Below are 20,772 nucleotides of genomic sequence, written 5' to 3' on the forward strand. Positions count from 1 at the left end.
GATAGCAGCGCTCATCTAGAGATGCCTGAACCTATTAGCACCATTCCAGCGGTAGCCTAGCTGTGAGCATACAGAGAGCAGACTAACCTGTCTTGCTCCAGATCTGTGGCACCAAGTCTTGGTACCTGAGAGGATTTGTGGGGCTAGCATTCAGCACAGAGATACAGCGAAACATACTTTTTGCTGGAGAGGATACAGAATTTACATAAGTGAGTGTTCTTTGCTTGGCTCAGAAGAGAGACTCGTCTGCTGTCTCCCATGCCCAGCTATTTCACAGCAGCTGATTGACCGAGAGAGGGTTGAATAAAGCTGCTTTTACACACCCAGATAAATAAAAGGGGTTTCTAGTTAATGCCAGAAGTCAGATGCTCCTGCTTGCATGTCCTGCTGCTGTAAGCAGACCCCAGTTCGAGGCAGAGTGCCCAACAGCATTCGTGATGCAGCCATCCAAACACAATGTCCACTGTATTATGTAAGAATTTCTCAGATGGGAGGAGTGCGCACACAGCTACAACTAGTAAGCTGCAAGCACAAAGTTCATGGTACGTGTATTCTGGGTGCAGTGTAGCAGTCCCCAGTGGATATTGGCATAATTTTCACAGTAAAAATATCCTCCCTAGGTACTGTATTAAAACTGTATTCTTCCTTCTTTCTCTAGGCAAACACTCCAAGGGAGGAAGCAATCATTTTAAGTATTTAAGTAATAGCCTAAATACTCATGTCATAGTTGTTACTGTGGCATGCTATAACTTATATGCTGCAGCACATTGCTGAATTGGGTGCTAGACTGATACTCGGTGTCAGACATTTAAGCAGAGAGGCTGCTTCCCAAGGCTTCCAATTCCCTCCAGTAAGATGCCTTTCTATCAACTGTGATGAGCTTGTAACTTAAGACAGGTTCAAGCATTTTCTTCTAGATAAGTAGAGGCATTAGACTAAGGAATAGCACTTAATAACAATCATAAACAAAAAATATCAGCTGTTTGTTGCCATGAATGGGACTGCAGATGCCACATGTACAGTGTTCCCTGCCCCAGTTGGAATGAAACCAAAAAGATTTAGAAGTCTTTGAATTAAAACATTCATGTGACAATGTTAATCTACCAAATAGGTCAATGCAGCAGTGTTCTGCTAGGAAATAAGAGCTGAACTTCTCTAGATAGATGTGACTAGGAAACTTAGTTCAGGGAGAAAACAGTGCCTCGAGGGTTTTACATTTTAAAAAGAAAAACTTGCTCCTCGATAAAAAAATGGAATGGCACTGACAAGTTTCATTTAAGGTGATACACTGCATGGCACAGCATAAATAAAGCCAGGCTGAAATCTAATTGTAGGAAAAAACCCAAAACAAGCAACATAGGTTCTTAAAACATTTTGCTCCTCTCAGAAGTAAATTAATTTCCTTAATGTTGGAGAGGAAACAGGCTAAGAGGGGAATACTGTAATAATATTATGTTCTTACCCGTCTCATTATAGAGATGGCTTCGGTCGACAGAAATCGAGGATATCTTACTTCATCATTTACAATACTGTCAAATACCTCTTCTTCATCATCTCCAGGGAAGGGGGACTATCATGAAAGTAATAAAAAATAACGTGGTCAAGACTAATTAGTTTCTGTAGTATCTTTAGCATGGCACACCTCAAGGGTTTTCAAACTGTTTTGAAATGGCCTGACAGCTGTGGGTGATGCCCTACAAGCTTTTTGTCCTTTTTTTTACCTGAAAGGAAGTTGAATGATCATCATTTTTGAAAGAGAACAATATGATGAGCAAATCTAGAGTTCTTCTCCAGTTTTTAGCACGTAAGCCATCACTGTGCTACCTTGGGAGATACCGTAACAAAATGCACGAGGTAAAGCAATATGCTTTATTGTATGGTAAAGAACTATTTTGATAGTAATTTATTTATACCAGTTCATTCATATGGAACTGGGGCATTCTATTTGCGCATGCGTAATTCAAAGGGTAAATGGCTTAACCGCGTTTGGCATAATCTTTCACTGCTATCTAGTTTTATGAACTAAAGTTCACTTCCATTCAAGCTACAGGAGTTGAGTTAAAGAGTTTATTTTCTCCCAAAAGCATTTGAAAGCAGAAGACTGCTATAGCTGTATGCATCCAAATTTGACAATAATAGATGCATGCTGGAAACTGAGCTCTGCAAAACCAGATGTGCTATGTTCTTGCTTAGAGACACCAATATTAATGTGCCATTACCACAATTTGATTTAAGGCACAATGATGTAATTAAAACCAAAATAAAACAAAAATCTAGAGGTTGTCTTGGACCAAATACAACTCGCTCACTTCCCACAGTTGCTGATAATTCAGGCTCCTAACATGACTCACCAATTGCTACAGCATTACAGCAGCTAGTATCAGGTAAGTAGCTGCTCAGTATTTAATACTTCTTGATGAAACAAACACATTAAGATGCTCACTGTATATACAAGTATTGATACAACTGTGACAGGGAGGGTGTATTAAATGTTGACAGACTGGTATGTTGAGTTTTGTAACCTTTTTAACATATATTAGTTTTATGACGCCATTGTATCTTACTAGAACTTACCTCACCCACTAGCATCTCATAGATAAGTACACCAAGACCCCACCAGTCTACTGCTCTTGTATAGGAAGTTTCTGTCAGCACCTCTGGAGCAAGAAATTCCGGTGTGCCACAGAATGTGCTTGTTCTGTCTCCAAATCCCATTCCTGAAAAGTTACAGTTAATGAAAAGCAAGCAGTATTTTCTGCCACTCTACAGCCTACTCCTCCAGCAAGTAAAACCCCCCTCCAGAGCAACTTTAGCTGATACTGTAGTTCCAGGGCCTGTCCCGAAGGCGCAGGCCAATCAGCTAAAACATTCCCCCGTTCCTCCCTCCCACGCCTTTGTTCCATGTGCACTTCAGTGCTAATTTTTCTATCCCTAACTATATGCAATGAGCCAAATTAAGCTCCCAGTTACACCTTTGTCACTTAGTTATCTTTGCTTGGAAAGATACAAACAATCTCATGCTATGTTTATACTGGCTAGTAGAAGAAAACATGCTACGCAGTTTCAGTCAAACATGCCTACTGTGGATGCTTCTGTAGGGGCAAAACTACGTACAGCGAAGTAAAACATGGAGCGTAGTGAAACACCTTTGAGCAAAACAAGCCCAGTGTATTTGCAAGAGGGGCACGGTTTGGGACGTCAGCACCACAAGGACTGCTGTGACACTACAAGTGGAAGGGCTGCCGAAAGCTTAAGAAAACCATTTATTGTAGCAGTCAGTAAACCAAAGAGCTTTCCTTGTCCTGGTTTCCTTTTGTCATTTATGCAACTTGTTTGTAGCTAAGTCACAGGACTTGCCCTAGGATATTAAAGACAGCAGTAATGTTTGAACACCTACAGAGTTTACAAAATTCCCTCTTAGGCTACCTAAAAGGAAGAGATATGGAGGACAGGCTATACAAATCGGAGAAAGAAATTGACCTTTCGGGATCCTCCCCCACACTGGGGTTTGAGAAAGACACTGCAATTTCAGTTGCTACCTCTATTTTACATCTTATTTGAAAGGTAGCACGATGCTTGAAAAGTAACTTTCTAGCATCTAGGCTTCCCTTTTGGGATAAATTTCTTTATTGTGGCTGTAGTATACTTTGCATATCATTTCCATATACTTAGAGTTGTGACCATTTCAAAGTTAAAATGAATTTGTAAGAGGTATGGATTATAATGGTACTTGCTTTCACTGTATGGTGTCAACATATTTAGAATAAGGAAAAATACCTAATGCTTTTTCTGCTAACTTTTGAAATGCAGCAGTATGCCTTATTAATAAGCAGAGAGATGATGAAGTAAGAATCAGAATAGGTGATGCTCACTACTAATAAATAAATTTTAAAAATGGGGTGTCGCTCTGATGCTTCCGCTATTTCCCTGCTACGGGACTTCCTCCTATCTCCACATTTGTACAATGAATCAGAGATGTATTTTTTCCTTCAAATGATACACACTATACACATTTGGCAGTCCAAAAGTCTCAAGAAACAGTCAGGAGTCAGACAGACTACGGAATTCCCCTAGAAAGAAAATTTAAGGGCCATTACCTTCTTTGCAAAGACCAAAGTCAGCAATTTTCACAAAGCCTTCTGTGTCCAGCAATAAGTTATCCAACTTCAAATCTCTAAATGAACATTTGAGAACAAAATTGCATCACTGATGTTTCTGCAGAACTATTCAGAATAGTTGCATTTCATCTGTTGGAAACGGGTCAATGACTACTTACCTATACACTATTTTGTGTTCATGTAAATACTGAAGTCCAAGAACCACACATGCAGCATAGAATCTGTTGAAAACATTGAAGTTAAAATTTCAATGGTAAAATCCAGTCTTGTTTTTCAGAATGTGAGGTCCATCATTATTGATCTGTTTTATTAACCATCTTCTGAAGATTACTGATTGTTTTGTCAGGTACAGATTAGTTCTATACAAGGTCAGTTTTAAAGCCAGATGGCAAAAGTGCTTAAACTTGCAGCTTTCAAGCTGTAGTATGTTTGGTCAGCCTAGAGGATAAGTTTTCTGTAGTGTCCACTGCCATGGCATTCAAGGATTTCTAAGGTGGCTTATTCTTTCCTTTTTTAGCTTTGTCTGCTATTTTAACTTTTCATTTAGCTTTTTTAATGCAGTCTTTTTTTTAAAAAAAATTATTATTATAAACATTAGAATATTTGTATATAATTTTTGAATTCAGTGTAGATTCAGGCACATTAAGCCTGCATGTGTCTTCTAACAAAATCAGTTAGAATCTCTGACCCTTTTAAAAACTTCAGTGGTATTTACTGAAATGACATAACGCAGAGGCATGTGGTCATAAATATTTTAGTGCTTATCCACAAAGAACAAAACACCCTTCACTTAATGCTACAAGAAGGGATGGATACTCACACTGCTCTTGGTTCAGAGAAGACATCAGTATGAATGTGCATCATCAGATCCCCACCAGCAGCATATTCCATTACAAAGCAAACATGATCTTTGGTTTGGAAACAAGCGAAAAGGTTCACCAAGAAAGGATGTCTTACACTATTCACAGTTTCAAATATTCGCTTTTCACACATCAAGCTGCAAACAGAAAAATCAGTAAAAATTTAGAGTTGAATCCTGAACCACAATTTTTCAACTCTCAGAAACTATTGGTAATTTATACCTTACATTTTTATCTCTGTTCCTCAGGATAAGGTAAGAACATTTTTGTTTCAGGAGAAAGCTTTTAATATTTGCACGCCCATTAAGTTGATGGCAGGATTTCCACAAAGTCGTGGTTAGCTTTCACAAATGAAAAAGGAAACCTAGCAGTCCATGAAAATTGTACCTTGCCAATCTTCCTTCCAAATACTCAGTCTTGCATTAAGTATGCATCAGTATCATGTGACATTAGCTGCAATTCATTTTTTTTTTAATTGCATACGATACATAAAGTGGAAAACCAGTAACAATATTATAGACATCTATCTATAATAATTCCGGATTATTGCTCCTTAAGCCAACAGGTTAATTTGTAGCTTATTCTTAATAGTTATCTTTCTTCCTGCAAGTCAAATGAATATAGTCCCTATTGAATACTTGTAAAAGGACCTTCTTGCACTAGGACTAGACAAAACTACCACTTTCAAGCAAAGGAAGTATCTGAGTTTTGGGGCAAAAAGATTTAAAAAAACACAACAGTGAAGTATACACAGGACTTAAGGGAAAATATGACGGACAAAATATGACATTATGTTATAGGTTGAGAAACACCATCAAGGTGTTTTTGCCAGTAAAGAAAACATAGTCACTGTCCTCCTGAAATGGAAGCCTATAGAACCAGTAATTAGAATAAATAATTGCAAGAGAACCTGAATGAAAAACAGGATCAGCTTTAAGTCAGAGCTGTAGTACAGGCATGATAAGACGGCACTGAAGGAACCAGTACTAATTCCTGGGCTACACTGCTCCCTCCTTACCCCAGAAGAAAGACTACACGTCTGCAGCAGCCACCTAAGCAGGGTGAGGACAACTTGTTTTGCTCTTTCACTGAATTTAACTCGTGTTTGGTAGAGCTTACAGTTGTGTTGCATACAGAAGGAAAACACGATTTATGGAATCTGTGTACTGTATTTTACAAACTGACCTGTCTACTTCATCACGAGCGACAATATCTCCTTTCTTCAAGGCTTTAATAGCAAACATCTCGTTTGTGTTTTTGTACTCTGCCAACAGCACCTAAACCAGAAGACAGGCGATTAATTTAAGAGCTATATCTAGTTTTTGATATAGCCTTGACATTTGATACAGCCTTTTGACATTTACCTTTCCAAAATGTCCTCTGCCCAGTACAGCACAACATCTGAAATCCTTCAGACTGAATTGAAATCTTTGTTGTGTTCTAAGTAAATAAAAAAAAAGAGAGTCAAAACTCTTCTAGTTTGTTAACTTTAAGAGGTATTACTCAGATCAACAGCAAAATCACTGCATTTTTACCTTCTCTCTTCAGGCTCTCGGGTGTTGGTGTATTTTACGTCTGAATGGGGAGCATCAGGATCACAGATTATTTCAGGCTGGAGTTTTGGGACAATACTATTTCTGCCATTTTCAAAATCAAAATTTGTTACTTCATCCTGTGAACAAAAAGAAGTCTGAAAATTTAAAACTGATTGCGAAGGCAACTGAATGCAGAAATTACACTAGAAGCATGTGAAATTCTTAACACAAAAATGATCTACGCTAAAATGGTATACTTTAAGATGTCACAGATAAGCAAGCGTTTAACAGACCGATGAAACCTATTGCTCCAGTCAATTCTGCTCTTTGTTAATAAAACCATTTTTTCCTGAATAGACTAATGATTTTGGGCTTTTGTTTTTTCTGTGGCAGAACCAATGACATGGAGTGTTAAACACACCAATCATGAAAACAGTTTGCCACCCAGAGCAATCGGAGCATTCTGTTGAGACAGTTATGTATGTGTAAGTTAAGGGAGCGTATGCTGAAATTTAAGGGAAGAAATCCATCGTAAAGATGCCAATATTACACAATAATAACAACATTATTGTTAAACTGTATGGACCAAAATTCTTAAAGTTACTTGCCTGAGATGGCACATCAGGAGCCTTTATCTCAGAGGAAGATTCACATATTTCCCCAAGGGAAGACGCACGGGGTGGAGCAGGTGGAGGCTCAGGCTCAAGTTCAAAGTCTAATTTGGCTACAGGAGAGTCACTGGCAAGAAAAACCAAATAACTCCTCAGTATGTAACAGAGACGGTTTTAATAGTATCAAAATGAATTTAAAACTACACATTATGTAGATTTCTCCTAAACCAAATCTTGTATGTGTAGATCTGGCTACAAAATTATGTCCAAAATTAAAACATTGAAAGGTCTGCAGTCTTGCAGAACAAACAGATTTGACATACATTATGTACATTGGGGCATAAGCATCTCACTGTTACTCTTGCTCTTAAAAGTACTTAAATGCTGTAGATATCACCTACCTGGCTGACAGCGTTAGTTCAGGAATGTGTGCATCAACCACTGGCCCAGTAGCAGGCACTGGTGCTTGAGGGCTGAAGGTGCCAGAGTGATTTACAGTAGGAATAGCTCTTCTTACCAGCCTTCCCCAAGTGGCAATATTAATATTCATTTGAGGAGCTCTAAGAAATGTTTTGCCTGTGGATATTGTGAAAAAAGAAAATAGAGTGCAAGTAATTTCCTTGCTTATTACCAAAAGCTATAATTAAAAAAAAATTCATATTAATCAGTTTATAGTTTATGAAGAACAAACTGAATTTGTCATATTCCTTAGCAATTCCTAATTATTCATTATTAAATGCTAATGCATAATAAGGAATTCTAAAACAAAACATTTCTAAATGCAATGCTGAATCCTTCATTATCAACAGCTTTATTCATAGACAAATATTAGGTCTCTGCATAAAAAACATCAGAGTACTGTACAATTTTTAAGCTTTACATGTTTATATTAAACAATCACCTTGCTGTTTTGAAAAAATTTTCTTCTGCCTCTGGAGTTTTGGTCTTCTTTCAATAACTGGATTAAAAAACGTAACCTGCAGTTCAAATAATGTGTGTTATAATTCAAGTTTCAGAACAAAACGCATTCTTAAAAGTTTAAGAAAAACTTCTTAAACTATTCTGCAATATAATACTTGCAAGTATGCGCAAGTGCTTCAAAGGAATATTCTTACCTCTGCAAAGAGAGTGCCCTGGGGTTCAAGATAGAGACACATGCCATGCCGTTGGTTATCCAGGAAATCTTCCAACCTCAGAAACTTTACTGCACACAGAGATCTCCAGTCACGCCAATAAACGGAGATTTCTAATTCACGTGACTATGACAGGAAACATATACACAGGAAATTACTTATTAGTAATTGTTCTGCAAGAGTTACCTCTGTACAGTCTTAAGGTCTAGCAACTCAAGGATCAAGATGCAGAGCTGGTACTTTAAAAGAGGGCTAGAGCTAACTAGCCATACGGAGCAAGCTCTCACTAGGATGATTGTAGCATTTCACTTCAGTTCAGATGTGATCTCCAGCGTCCAAATAAAATTATAAGTGTAAAATTCCCCCAAGAATAGAACGAGAGAGTCACCAGACTTTTTGAGTCAGTCTAACAACAGATACTTCAAGATATTTTAGCTCATGCTCTGACAGCAAATTTTTACCTGTGTTTAGAAACCTCAACTTTACCAGTTTTCCATGTTATTTACAGGTATCAATTGCATTTCACGGCTGCATAGTGACATTTTAGTACCTGCATATACATCATGATGCAAAACTTTATACGGTATCTCTAGAAATACATACAGTTTTTGTAACATGGTTGTGAAGAGGAGCTAAAAATAAACTAACAAGAACTGCTGCTGTGTCTTGCCAGTGGGACTTATATATTCTTAGGGTGTTTTACAAAAGCTTGTTACAAAATGCGAAGACTCCTACAATACAATGTAACAGCAGCATCGTATGTTATTAAGTTCAGTTAGCATAGCTTAATTCCATCATGATGCATCAGTTTACTGTCTTTATATGATAGCTGTGGGTTTTAAAAGAAACAAAAGTTAAGAAGCAGCAACAGGTAAAAACGTGATGGGGTTTGGAACGTGTGTTTCAAATACGGCAGGATGCGTGGTCATGCCCAGCAGAAGCAAGGTCCTTTTCTGGCACCACAAGGCCATCTAATACTGATTTCTTAGAAAACAGTAGTGAACAGGGCACATACTAGGCTGGTAGGAGCAGCTACTAAATTTTGACTAGTCCTAGTCTTAATCTGAGAATAATCAAGGCTTCGGGACTGCACAGCTGCTAGTTCTGTTCTGTACTACTCCTAACCGGAACCTGAATTTCTCCACCTGCAAGTCTAAAACTGCTTCCTTCCGCGATGGAGGGAGTCTGGTCTGGGGCTCAGAGGGGTGGGGCTCGGCGGGGAGAGCGCAAAAACAGGAAGGTGGCTTTTTTCTTCCTCCTCATTTGTTTTAAATATATACTGGCGATGACATTTAGGCTCCTACAATATAGTTTATTTTCAGTCTCTTTTAAACACTGATGAAGAAAAAAAAAATCCTTGTACCTTAAAATACTATGGCTACCAGGTATCTAAAAAACAAATGCTTGATTGAACCTATGTAACATAAATTCTCTTCAAAAGGTGTGAGGAAAGAAACATCAAATATCATTTTGATACTTGCATCCTCCAAGTAACATTTAAAGTTCTAGGAAATAACTATTAGTTAATTTATTTATTACTCCTGAAGAATTGATCAGCTTCACATGAGAACACTTTTACAGAAGCACTGTAAAAATTCTATGACATAGCTTTACCAAAATATCCAAACTATATCTGAATACTAGAAAATATTAGAAATCCCTGATAAATAATAAAAAGTTGATGATGCTAATAAAAATTTAAGCACCACCTATCAGAGGCTAAAAAGGTGCTAAGTGTTAGATCTTGGATAAAAATACTGTGTCAGTTTGTAGGCCAGAAGAACGTAAAATTTCTAGAATGCCAGCCCAGCAAAACAATGCCAGGGAGCTCATTCTGTTACGGATGGGAATACTTGCACATATGAAATTTGAACATAATCAAAACAACAGGAAAAAAACCCGCAACATGAAACTAATCTAAAGAACCGACTACAGCTGTCAATGAAGTAAGAACACATTTTTACCCTGTCTAGTTCCAGTGTAAATTTCTGATCCCATGACTGATTGGAAATAGGTTTCCAGCTAGTTTGACCAACCACAGTGTTATCCAGCTTCAGTACGGCACAGACTTCATCTGTAAGTAAAGTACACAAACTCAGCTTAAATCTTTAAGAGGATTTTCCACAAACAAAAAAATCTTCAGTAAGTTTCCCTTAAAAATGTAATCTCATGTTTAATTGGTTCTTATGGGCATAATAGTGTGGTTGTGTTTGGTTTTTGGTGGTGTGTTTTGTTGTTTTTTTTTTTAAGCAACTTGACAGATGAAGAAACAGGTAAGTTTAAAGCTTCAAATCAATTTAGTATTTTAAATTACAGAACATGGCATGCACGTAAAAATGTAAACAGAAGATATGCGTAAAAATAAGAGAAGTAAGAGTATACTGAACTGGACAAGTCATCAGTTTTCAGAAGGTTTCTACTACTCCCAATTTTACTTTTACTGGTTCTGCTCATGAAAGATGATCTGGCTTCATTTGGACTCCAACCAGGTAGCGTAATCGATGTGGCTTTTGATCGACCAGGGACGTTTTCCAAAATATCTTGGCAGCCCATCAGCCGAACTTCCAGGGTACCTAGAACAAGACAGACAACGATTTATCAAAGATTTCTGTTCCTGAGTAAATAAAGTGAATGACTAATGATTGATTTATGGCAATAGCTCACATTCTGACCCCTGCAGGGTATAACAGAAATATCACATGAAATCAAGAGACAGATCTCAGATGGACAAATATACTAAAAATAAGCATTAGAAGTCAAATATGTGGGACACAGCCTTCTAAAAGGAGCAACACTTCACCAAAATAACACAAAGTAAGTTTTTGTTCTGTCTCCCAGAAGTATCTTTGTTTTCTTCACTTAAGAACCTAACTGACTTGGGTTCAAGTTGTAAGAAATGTCATTTTTTAAGATGACAAATTTTAAGTTTCTTATTAAGACAATGGATCTTGCAGATGGGACAATAACAATTTTTCACAAGTTTTAGATAACCAATTAATATTGGATAGATCGCTTCAGTAATTAAAATTAACACATTGGCTACTGAGACTACAAATTTGTTTAAGATACATTCAGAATCACGTTTGCTGAAGTAAAATTTGAGTTACTACATAACTTAAAATCATTGAATTGTTCCAACTTGAATGGATTTGGATTTATAAAAGCTGACACAAGAAGCTACTCTTCAAAACCTTCTACATCTTTATCCAAATGAGGAACAGAGGCTGCTGTTCTAATTTAAGAGTTTCCTCCAGCAGCACAGGAACATCTGAATACCACAGATGGTTACAAGAACGGTAGGCTCACCTCATCCTGTACAAGATAGCATCTGTAAAACTGTGGCAACACTGACACTAACAAAACTAACTATTAGAAGTAGTGAAATTACCCAGTTCATAATCATACTATCATCTAGAAATGCAGCTCCTAAATGCAGTGTTCTTTTGACAGCAAACGTACCTAACTTAAAAGTACTCTTCTGTAACAGAAACTTAAGTCAGACTTGACCTAAAAATTGCCTGGCAACATTGTAGACCACAGAACAGACACCGAGAAACCAGTCGGAGAAGAAATCCCATCCTGTAGGGAACTAACAGCCGTAAGTGACAGCTAAGTATTATGCTATGAAGCCAGAAAGGTGCTATTGGCTCCCAAAACAAGTTAAAAGGTAAAAGAATACTTCATTCCCAAACTCTGTTTAGCAAAATTAAATAAAGTAATAAGGCAAAAGGCTAGAATCTTGTATAAGGACTGGATGCGTATCAGAAAGTTCTGCTGATGTAAGCAGATGTACTTTAGAAAGTATGACAGTAGCACTGATCTATTTTTCACAGTGTTAGAGGCAAAACACAAAGACACCGTTTACTTAAATCCAGTTCAATACAAAAGCTCTTTGTGTTGCTAATATGAAAGTGAAACTATTAAGAACTTCACAAGCATGTAACTCTGTTTTGATAATTCTTCTTAGAAACTGTCCATACGTATCAGTAAATCACATTTAAAGAGGAATTATTTGTCACTATAATGTATCTGACCCATAATTATGTATTACAGAAAAAGAGTAAAAAGAAACAAAAAAAAAGCTGTTTTAAAACCATGCCACAATACTTCCTGCCCATGGTCACTGATCATTTGAGATTCCATATGATGAAAAAGAGTTCCCCTCACCACCCTGCAACTTCACAAGGGGTCTGGGCTGAGGTCCTGATGCTTTTTACCCTTTGCTGTGTCTTACTGAACCAAAATGGAAGACGAGTAGACTCGCTCCATTTTATTGTTATTGCAGCTTGGCAGAAGAGTTCCTCTTTTTGTTTTAAAATGTAACCCCACAGTACTTAAAAACTAAATTCTGGTTTCAGTTATGTATGTATAACTAGAGTAACATTTGAATTACAGATTGATTTTGTAATGATAAACTTACTCAGTTAATTCTTATACGACCACTTATTTAATAAATTTAGTAAAGCAACATACCCCCAAGTAGTCAAAAGTATTTGACTGTTTAAGAATGCTGGGAGGCAAACGTTTAAGAGCTTTGTTAAAGTATGGCTCACCTCTTGAAACAGTTTACTTCCAATGAAGGACAACAATTCCAGGTGAACCCAAACTATGACAAGTTCCTAAGTCTTATATTGATATATGAATGTACTGTTCCCTCACAGTAGGCTAAGTCTCTAAAAAAAAAATAATTAAACAAATCTCCATGTTTAATTGCCAGGAAAATAACTCACACCAATAAATAGAGGATTCAATAGTTCTATACATGTGTGTTAGGATCTCCCTCTTCGGTTTAGAAATACAATGCATGTTTCTGTAGCATAAGTCTCACCTTCTAGGAAGCCAGTGTGGTCCAGTGGGTAAAATAGGGACTGGGAGAAAAGCTGGGTGCCAATCTCCAGCTCTGCCACTGACTTGTTGTATGACCAGGGCAAGTCACTTAACCCTTCTGCACCTCAGTTTCCCCATCTGTAAAATGGGGATAATGATACTTACCCACCTTTTAAAGTGCTTGATAATCTAAAGATGAAAGGCGTTAAGTAAACGCTTGTAATATCATTCTACAGTGACCTAACTTAAGGCCAGAACTTCACTTTTTCAACAGAATTCTAAAAAGGTCAACAAATAAATCAAAGAAACTTATTTGAATTTTTTTGGTGCAATAGGCACTTGGAAATTCTAAATGCCTGTCAAGGAAAAGAACAACAATAAAATGTGTCCAGAAAGAAATAAAGTTGTCATTAAATAATTCTTTTAAACCATTGAATAAAATTTTAAAAAAGCTCCATAAATCGTACCTGTTAAAGCTGCTGGTTTGGACAGTGTACTATATTGGTTTTGAGTAGATATTACACTTTGACGAGGACTTAACGTGGGTGAAGAGACCAATGAAAGCTCCTCTATAATAATACTGCTTTTAGGATGGTTTTTTGGAAGTTCATTCAATCTCTGTTCCAGTGAATACTTCAAGAGGTCCAACTTCTGGCTTGATTCATTAAATCTGGCTTGTGCCTTTAAAACAAAAAAACAACAACAACAAAAAAGGAATATTTAAAATTCTTTTTTCTTGGAGGAATGTTTAAAATAAAGTATCAGAAATTGTAATAATGTAAATTACTTCTGAAAGTGCCTTTCTGTCGGTAACTTTCCCAGATCCAAGTAATTTCATCACATTTTTTGCACCTTCTGCTACAGCATACTCTATCCTAAAATGATGCCGTAATTCTTCCATTCGGAGTTCAAGAGGGCTTATGACAGGTTTTGCTGCAGAGAGAGATAAACAAACAATCTTCATTGAAGACCATGCCCATGTTTAATTTTTTTAATATTAACCTCTCCCCCAAACAAAGGGAAGGGGAGGGAAAAAAAAAAGGCGGGGGGGAAGGTGAGAGCTGCAGATTTGGTAGTCCAAAGAAAAGCTTGAAGTATGTCATAAAAGCAACAGTGAAATTTTAAGCATCTGCATTTGAAGGAAGAAACAATAGATCAGGGCCTCAACCCAGTAAACAGGTCCTGCTCCTTGAACAGCTGCAATTAATAGGGGATGTGAGAAAAAGAACAGGTCTTCAGGGGAGCTAAGGGACAGAAGCTAAATCTCCCAAACATCAGTCAGCTGGCAAGAAGGAGGTTTTGAGACTGCAACATTTCTGAACCTTGCTCTGATGATTTATGTCAAACTGGTCTGTAGGTAAGTAGATCCCTTATCGGTTTCTGATAATTCCCCTGCTTCCCACAAAATCACATGGAATCTGGTTTCTGCCAGCACAGAGAATGTAGGAGGTCCCATATATTGCCTTTCACAAATGGTTTGGGTTAACCATTCTAATGGCCACTTCTTACAGAGTTTAGATTTCCTAAACAGAATTAGAAAGTTTCCCGGATATATTCCTTTCTGTTTAAAGCTCTAAGAAAAGTAGGAACACAAAAAGGCATCTGAAAGCCCTTTCTAGTTTGGATACCTTTCTTTTTCTTTTGAACAAATGACATACATAATCCATGTGCTACGATGGGGTGTTAAAAAAAGCCAGAGTGTCATAAATGTAAAAAACAAACAAAATCAACCCCCTACACCCCACAAGACAAAACACACACACAGGTTTTTCATTATCTAGGATATACCCAGGCCCCAATTATAAGCATTGTCATACAACTTCAATACTCAGAAACACATATGAATAAAGTTCAAGATTTAGAGATGTACCGATATACCCACAATTTTATAGTACACTCATGCTATTACAGCTCAGGGGTAAATTTTTTTAAAATTTTATTTTATTTAAAGATTTCCAAAGAAATGCAAGTTTAAACCTACTTCTGAAATGTAGTTATGTTTCAAGTCAGGTTGTTTTAAAAACACTGGGGGTTTTTGTTGTTTTTAAAATAGTTGTTTACTACTCAATCTAGCCTAAATACCCATAAAGACAACAAAAATTCTCCTCCATCTGTGCTTCCATTAGCAATAATAAGGTCAATCTATTTAAGTATGACAAGCAGGCTTTGTACCTGCGTCAGATGTTTTTTTTAGGATACTGAAAAGATTATATGCTTTAAAGAAAATTACTGAAAGAAAGCATGCATGAAGGGAGAACAAAGACCACAAAGCAAAACTGGACTGCATAAGGTATAAAAAGGATGATGAAGAGAGACTGTGTTTCTCTTCATTAAGCTTAAGGTACTTTGCATCAAGTCAGATGTATCTGGCATCCTAACACACACAATGGTATGCCTAGCCTCTGATTATTTTCAGTTCATGCAAGTTTTGTCTAACATTCCTACTAGAAATTTAGAACAACAACTCTGTGTGCATATGGGTACATATCTACAGAGCATTCTGACATTAATGATTCATATTTCCTTTCTACTTCATCACCATTATCAAAAGCCAATTCATTGGTCTGGACTGCCTGAAGAATCTGCATCCTTATAACTTCTATCTTTGTCTTGCTGTCCTGGAGCATCTGCTGAGCTGTGGCAAGAAGTTTTCGATCCTATTAAAACAAAAACAAACAAATAAACAAACAAATTTAAAATCGTAAACTCTTCATGGAACAAAACATATTGAAAGCTTCAAAAACCACATGCTTTAGGAACAGGAATGAAATCTCTGTAGTTCATTTGGTATAGCATACCAATTCAAGTAACCACATTAGGATATTTGTGGAAATTAAGTTTGGACAGAGGCATATTCTGGTTGATTAAAGACTACAAGCCACTCCCAGGGAAACTGTATCTGTTTAAAGCTGAATAAAGGCAGCATGATCTAACAACATTACACATGTAGATTAATGTTTTGTAAGCTGATACTAAAGAAAGAACAAGATATTAAGGGCAAAATACCTCCACCCTATGTAGAATGGACTTAAATTTACTGTATAATAAGAACTCTTCTAATAGACAAATTTGCTAGACTAAAACCATACAAAAATCATTGTACTAATTCACTTGAGCTGATCAATCTTGAAATTAGAAATACAAAGTTAGCTTACATAGCACATTATAAATAAATCTGCGGTAAATTTTTCTGAACAAATCAAAGCTGAAGATTTTTTTGCATTAGTAAATACATACTATACCAGGGTTATTCACTAGCTATTTAATCAGCAACTTCAAGTACAGTACTTTTCATCTAAATAAACTAAGCTAATTGATTTTTATTTTCAAGTGCAGTAACACAAGAAGCAGTTTAGAAGAGAACATTTCTGAAAATGAACTTTCAAACTAACTGATAATAACATTTCATTGTCAGGCATGCAGACAGCCATCTACAGGTATACCATTTTTTGTCTTACAGCTACAGGAGATCTGACTAACAATGGATTATCAAATGGTTCTCGGATGTGGAACTGCTTATGTGCTTCTGCAGCTGCTGCATGGCTCTCTAAACGTTCTGGGCACTACCAAATACCTTAAAGGCGATCTGACTTGCAGTAAGAACACAAAAAGGGATATGAGAAAATTTAAGGCAGTGTGTTTGTCCTGTCTGTTCAGTACCAATCAATCACAGTAATTAACAGTAGTCAGCATAGATGAGTATCGCACTTGTTATAGCCCAAAGGGTATTTCGGTTAACTCATTTTGTAGCCACTCTATAACCATATTAATAAGTTACTGTCCCATGGACATGGTTTATACTTATGTTTTTAATTTTATAATGAAGTTATCAATTATTTAGAAGTTAAAGAAATTCAATTCTTCCCATTACCACAACCAAGACAAAGAACTTCAGTGTAGCACAGACACACAGAGCTAGAAATACTAGCACTATGAAGTATACCGTGAGAAAAATAAGTACGCTGAGAAGAGAGAAATTCACCTTCACAAAGCTCCAGTATGACCTTGCGCCTCACTCATATTTTAATGCTACCCTATGTTCTGCAGGGTAGATATACCAAGACATACATGTGAAAAGGCTTTGGCTGCATGGGGAGAAATTGTGCCCACTCTGCATACCATAGTCTCAGAACTCTTAGCTTTAAGTTTTAGTATTAATCAACATTGCAGAGAGATACCCTTAGTTTTCATATTTTAAGATTCCATGTTGGCTATCCAATTATCTAACGAGTACACTGAATTTCCTAAATGAATGCCTTCTTAAATACAAATGTCAACTTTTGAAATAACCACTGTCTGCAGCAGAGTATAGGATGTATGTAACAGATTACAAGCAACTCTAGAATCCTGTATTAAACCTTATTGATGCATCATTCTGATGTATAAAACTGCTGTAAGTGTTTCTTTGTCTGTGTCTTCACTTTTATCTTATTTTTTATCTTGCTGCTTCTGATTGTCCCTCATATCCTCGTACTGCAATGGATTTGCTTGCTCAGGGGCAACATCAGCTCTTCAATGTGTAAAATGGCAGTAATTCAGATATCCTTATGTTTTCAAGAGACAGAAAATCCCATCTTCAGAATCAAAATGGATGTGTTATACTCAGCAGCTCTTTCAGTGTTCAAGGCTGAATACAAAGTATTTCAAGGCATCTCTTGAGTATAGAAAAACTGGCAATGTCTGCAAAACTGATCTGCAAAGCTGTCGTGGGATCTCAGAGAATCCAACACAAGTCCAAGGAAAGATGATCAATATCTCAGAAACATTTAAGTCCAAATAGGTTGAGCTGAATGTTACAGAAGCAAGTAGAGTCAAAATACAAAGGGAACACCTTCCCATGAAATGATGGGTTTATTAACAGACTGGTTTTTCATTTTTAAAAAACAAATTATGACCTCCCTCTGTTAAATTTAGGTCTGAAAATAATAAGACATATTTTAAATTAGGTCATATAGTACACTTGAATAAAGGTCACAAAAGAGTTTAATATGTTTCAGAGAGGATCGTGTGACTACTTTTTAAAGAACTACTGGATTACCAGGGTTGGATTCAAATGGGGAATCTTCTGCCCTTTAGCCCACCTCACCCAAGACACTTGAGTTGTTTTAAGCTCTGCTTTTTAAAACGTAATCACCATGCTCAAGCCTACAGTTTAAACCTGCCAAATCAAGTCACTACTGAGTATTAAAAACATGAGAGAATGAATACGCACCATTTCCATCCTGTTTGTTGAAGCAGCTGGCAATGCTTTTGAGTTTTCCAGCTTGCTTTCCCCAGCCCAGTTACTATATGCACCCCATCTGGTAGGCTGATTTAAGCATCTACCAATTGCAAATACAAGATTCAATCATCAATTTTAATTACATGCCTCAATCATAAAGCAAGCCAGAATTTACCCTTTCTGCCTAGTCTGATCAAAGCCTACTAACAATCTCTAATATTATAGCCTGAGTGTTTAGGTAAGTTTTTTCAGGTTCTTATAAGGTTACTTGCTGAGGGTTTATTATGAATATAATTCATGTATGCCTTTTGATCCATTTGGGTCAGCCGGTTATTATTTTTAAGTGTACCTGATGTTAAGTACATGGCCCCAGAGGATGTAGACTCCAGCGTTTCCAGGAGCTGAGGGACTGTGGTGCATGGACAGCATTCCCAGGCCCTTAGTCATAAGGTGTACTCCAGATATTTCTTCCATCTGCCCCAGGCTAGTAGGTTACAGGTTACACTTTCAGATAAGGCTACCAACATACCAGCTGGTTCAACAAAGGCGCTGCTGGGACAGAATGAGCTTGATGGCGCCTACAGTCCATCTAGTCTGAACTCATCTGTCTGGAAGTGAGCAGCATTCGCTGTAATTTTTGCAAGGTATAAGAAAGCCATACAGTAGGCAGATATAAAGTAATCTGCCTCTCCACCAGTCCCTAGCAGAAATTCACTTGGAAACATGAAGTTCCTTTCCAACACTTTTTGGTTAGTATCTATTATAAGGGAGTAGCAACACAATCCACAGGTGTCTACTCTTCAAGTCAAACACTTCTTCCTAATAAGTTCACTGACCTAACTAGGTGTTGGGTCAGTCAGTTAAGAACTTAAAACATTTAAATTTTATTTACTATTGTCTGGACACAGAAACATCTAACCAAGCTACTACATACTATTTGTTAGATCTATGCTTGTGTTTCTCCTTAGTTTGGAAACTCATCTCCTTAACGACTTAGTAAAAGTAAATGGAAAGAACAGCTAATGAGCAACGAATGAAGGGTGAAGGGGCAGGTAAGTAGAGGACTGCCCCTCCTTTTTTCTCATTTGAGAACTATGACTCCCTTATACTCATAAAATATTTTCGTTTTTTTTGTGGTTCATTTAGGGGTTTGGGGTTTTTTCCCCCTTTCAGTTTAGTTAAGAGATCCTTAGTATATAATGAATTTTATTACATTGTTAGGACTATGTAATAAACCAAACCCGTTTAGGGGTTAGCAAACACTTCTCCCCTCCCCTTGCAGAGCTTCTGGTGCTATGAAGAGAGTGAGTGCAAGTGAGCATGTGTTTAAAATTCAGATCTAGAAATGTGTGGCTTTATTTTTAATTTCAGTTTGATGCTATTGGATGCTACCTCTAAAATACCACACTTCCGTAAAAGTATTTTACGTGCACGTGTACTAAGGCAGATTATAGCAACTCTATCAGACTATGATACACATCTTATTAAAACAAGTATTTGGTACAAATCTTTTTACTACCATCTACAACTAGATGACCATTTCAGAAGCATACTTGGCAATGCCACCTTTTGTGTAATTATCATGCACATTACAACTTCAAACTAATGGATTTTTTTTTTTTTAGTGGAGTTAGTAAAAGCATCAGACACCAGTCAGTGTTATACCAAGCTTTGCTGCTAAATGAATCACACATGATCAAAGATTACTAGATGTACTAAATCTAGTAAGCCGGATTTGTTATTTAGGTTGAACTGCATGTGGACAAATTGATAAAACAATCACTTGAGTGGGTATCAAACCACAACAAAAAATGGTAGAGTAACTTGTAGCAGATTTCACATAGCTACTTAACAAAATACACCCAAACTATAGAACTAAAAAAACTGAAATGGCATACTGTTTATACATTGTACATTCACACCACAGCAATATGAAAATCCACAGTTATTTCATGTTCTTTAAGCGTTCCAAAGCCTTACCTTTGAAGAGCCGTTTGAGTACATCTGTATCATGTTTTCTGCTCCCTGTTTTACCTTCAGTTCTATATCCAATTGCTTCTTTAAGGCCATCAATCTGTTGTTAGTAGGAAAACGAGGATCGCTATTTGGAGTATCAGGAGTCCTAGGACAATCTGTGAATTAAAGGTAAGATGTAATGTGCGCAGAAAAAAAAAAAAAGGAAAAAAACCAAAACCCACAAACCCCCCACTCCTTGCAAGTACCCTAAACTTTTCGATTCTATTAAGTTATAGATTAAACAAAGCTGGAACATCATACTTAAGTATTAAGACTGACCCTCCTGTCCAGAGCTACTTTGCAACAGCACTGCAAATGCGCCTTAACATGAAAAGCCTCACGAAAGCCTAGTGACTCCTACACATGCCCTAATTCACATGAATCACTTCCGGGAGTGGTAAAATAGGCAGGTTTGCAGCTAGGTCTATTTTTGTTTCAAAGAAGATTTATT

The 20,772-nt window shown here is 37.0% G+C and overlaps 1 protein-coding gene across 1 annotated transcript in view; it reads right to left on the bottom strand.

Moving 5' to 3' along the window:
* Positions 1–20,772, bottom strand: part of PKN2 (protein kinase N2) — a 30,011-nt gene that overhangs the window by 1,123 nt on the left and 8,116 nt on the right. The window contains exons 2-19 of the mRNA XM_010286402.1: positions 20,286–20,437; positions 15,624–15,741; positions 13,872–14,017; positions 13,552–13,765; positions 10,645–10,830; positions 10,222–10,331; positions 8,240–8,383; positions 8,026–8,101; positions 7,526–7,700; positions 7,122–7,251; positions 6,514–6,650; positions 6,343–6,418; positions 6,164–6,255; positions 4,939–5,115; positions 4,277–4,339; positions 4,098–4,174; positions 2,575–2,717; positions 1,463–1,570 (exon numbers count right to left, since the gene is read on the bottom strand). Of these exons, the coding sequence (XP_010284704.1) occupies positions 1,463–1,570; positions 2,575–2,717; positions 4,098–4,174; positions 4,277–4,339; positions 4,939–5,115; positions 6,164–6,255; positions 6,343–6,418; positions 6,514–6,650; positions 7,122–7,251; positions 7,526–7,700; positions 8,026–8,101; positions 8,240–8,383; positions 10,222–10,331; positions 10,645–10,830; positions 13,552–13,765; positions 13,872–14,017; positions 15,624–15,741; positions 20,286–20,437 (2,324 nt within the window). The remainder of the gene's footprint in view (positions 1–1,462; positions 1,571–2,574; positions 2,718–4,097; positions 4,175–4,276; positions 4,340–4,938; positions 5,116–6,163; positions 6,256–6,342; positions 6,419–6,513; positions 6,651–7,121; positions 7,252–7,525; positions 7,701–8,025; positions 8,102–8,239; positions 8,384–10,221; positions 10,332–10,644; positions 10,831–13,551; positions 13,766–13,871; positions 14,018–15,623; positions 15,742–20,285; positions 20,438–20,772) is intronic.

Source organism: Phaethon lepturus, unplaced genomic scaffold (assembly GCF_000687285.1).
Source record: "Phaethon lepturus isolate BGI_N335 unplaced genomic scaffold, ASM68728v1 scaffold16764, whole genome shotgun sequence".
In the NCBI taxonomy this organism is placed as follows: domain Eukaryota; kingdom Metazoa; phylum Chordata; class Aves; order Phaethontiformes; family Phaethontidae; genus Phaethon; species Phaethon lepturus.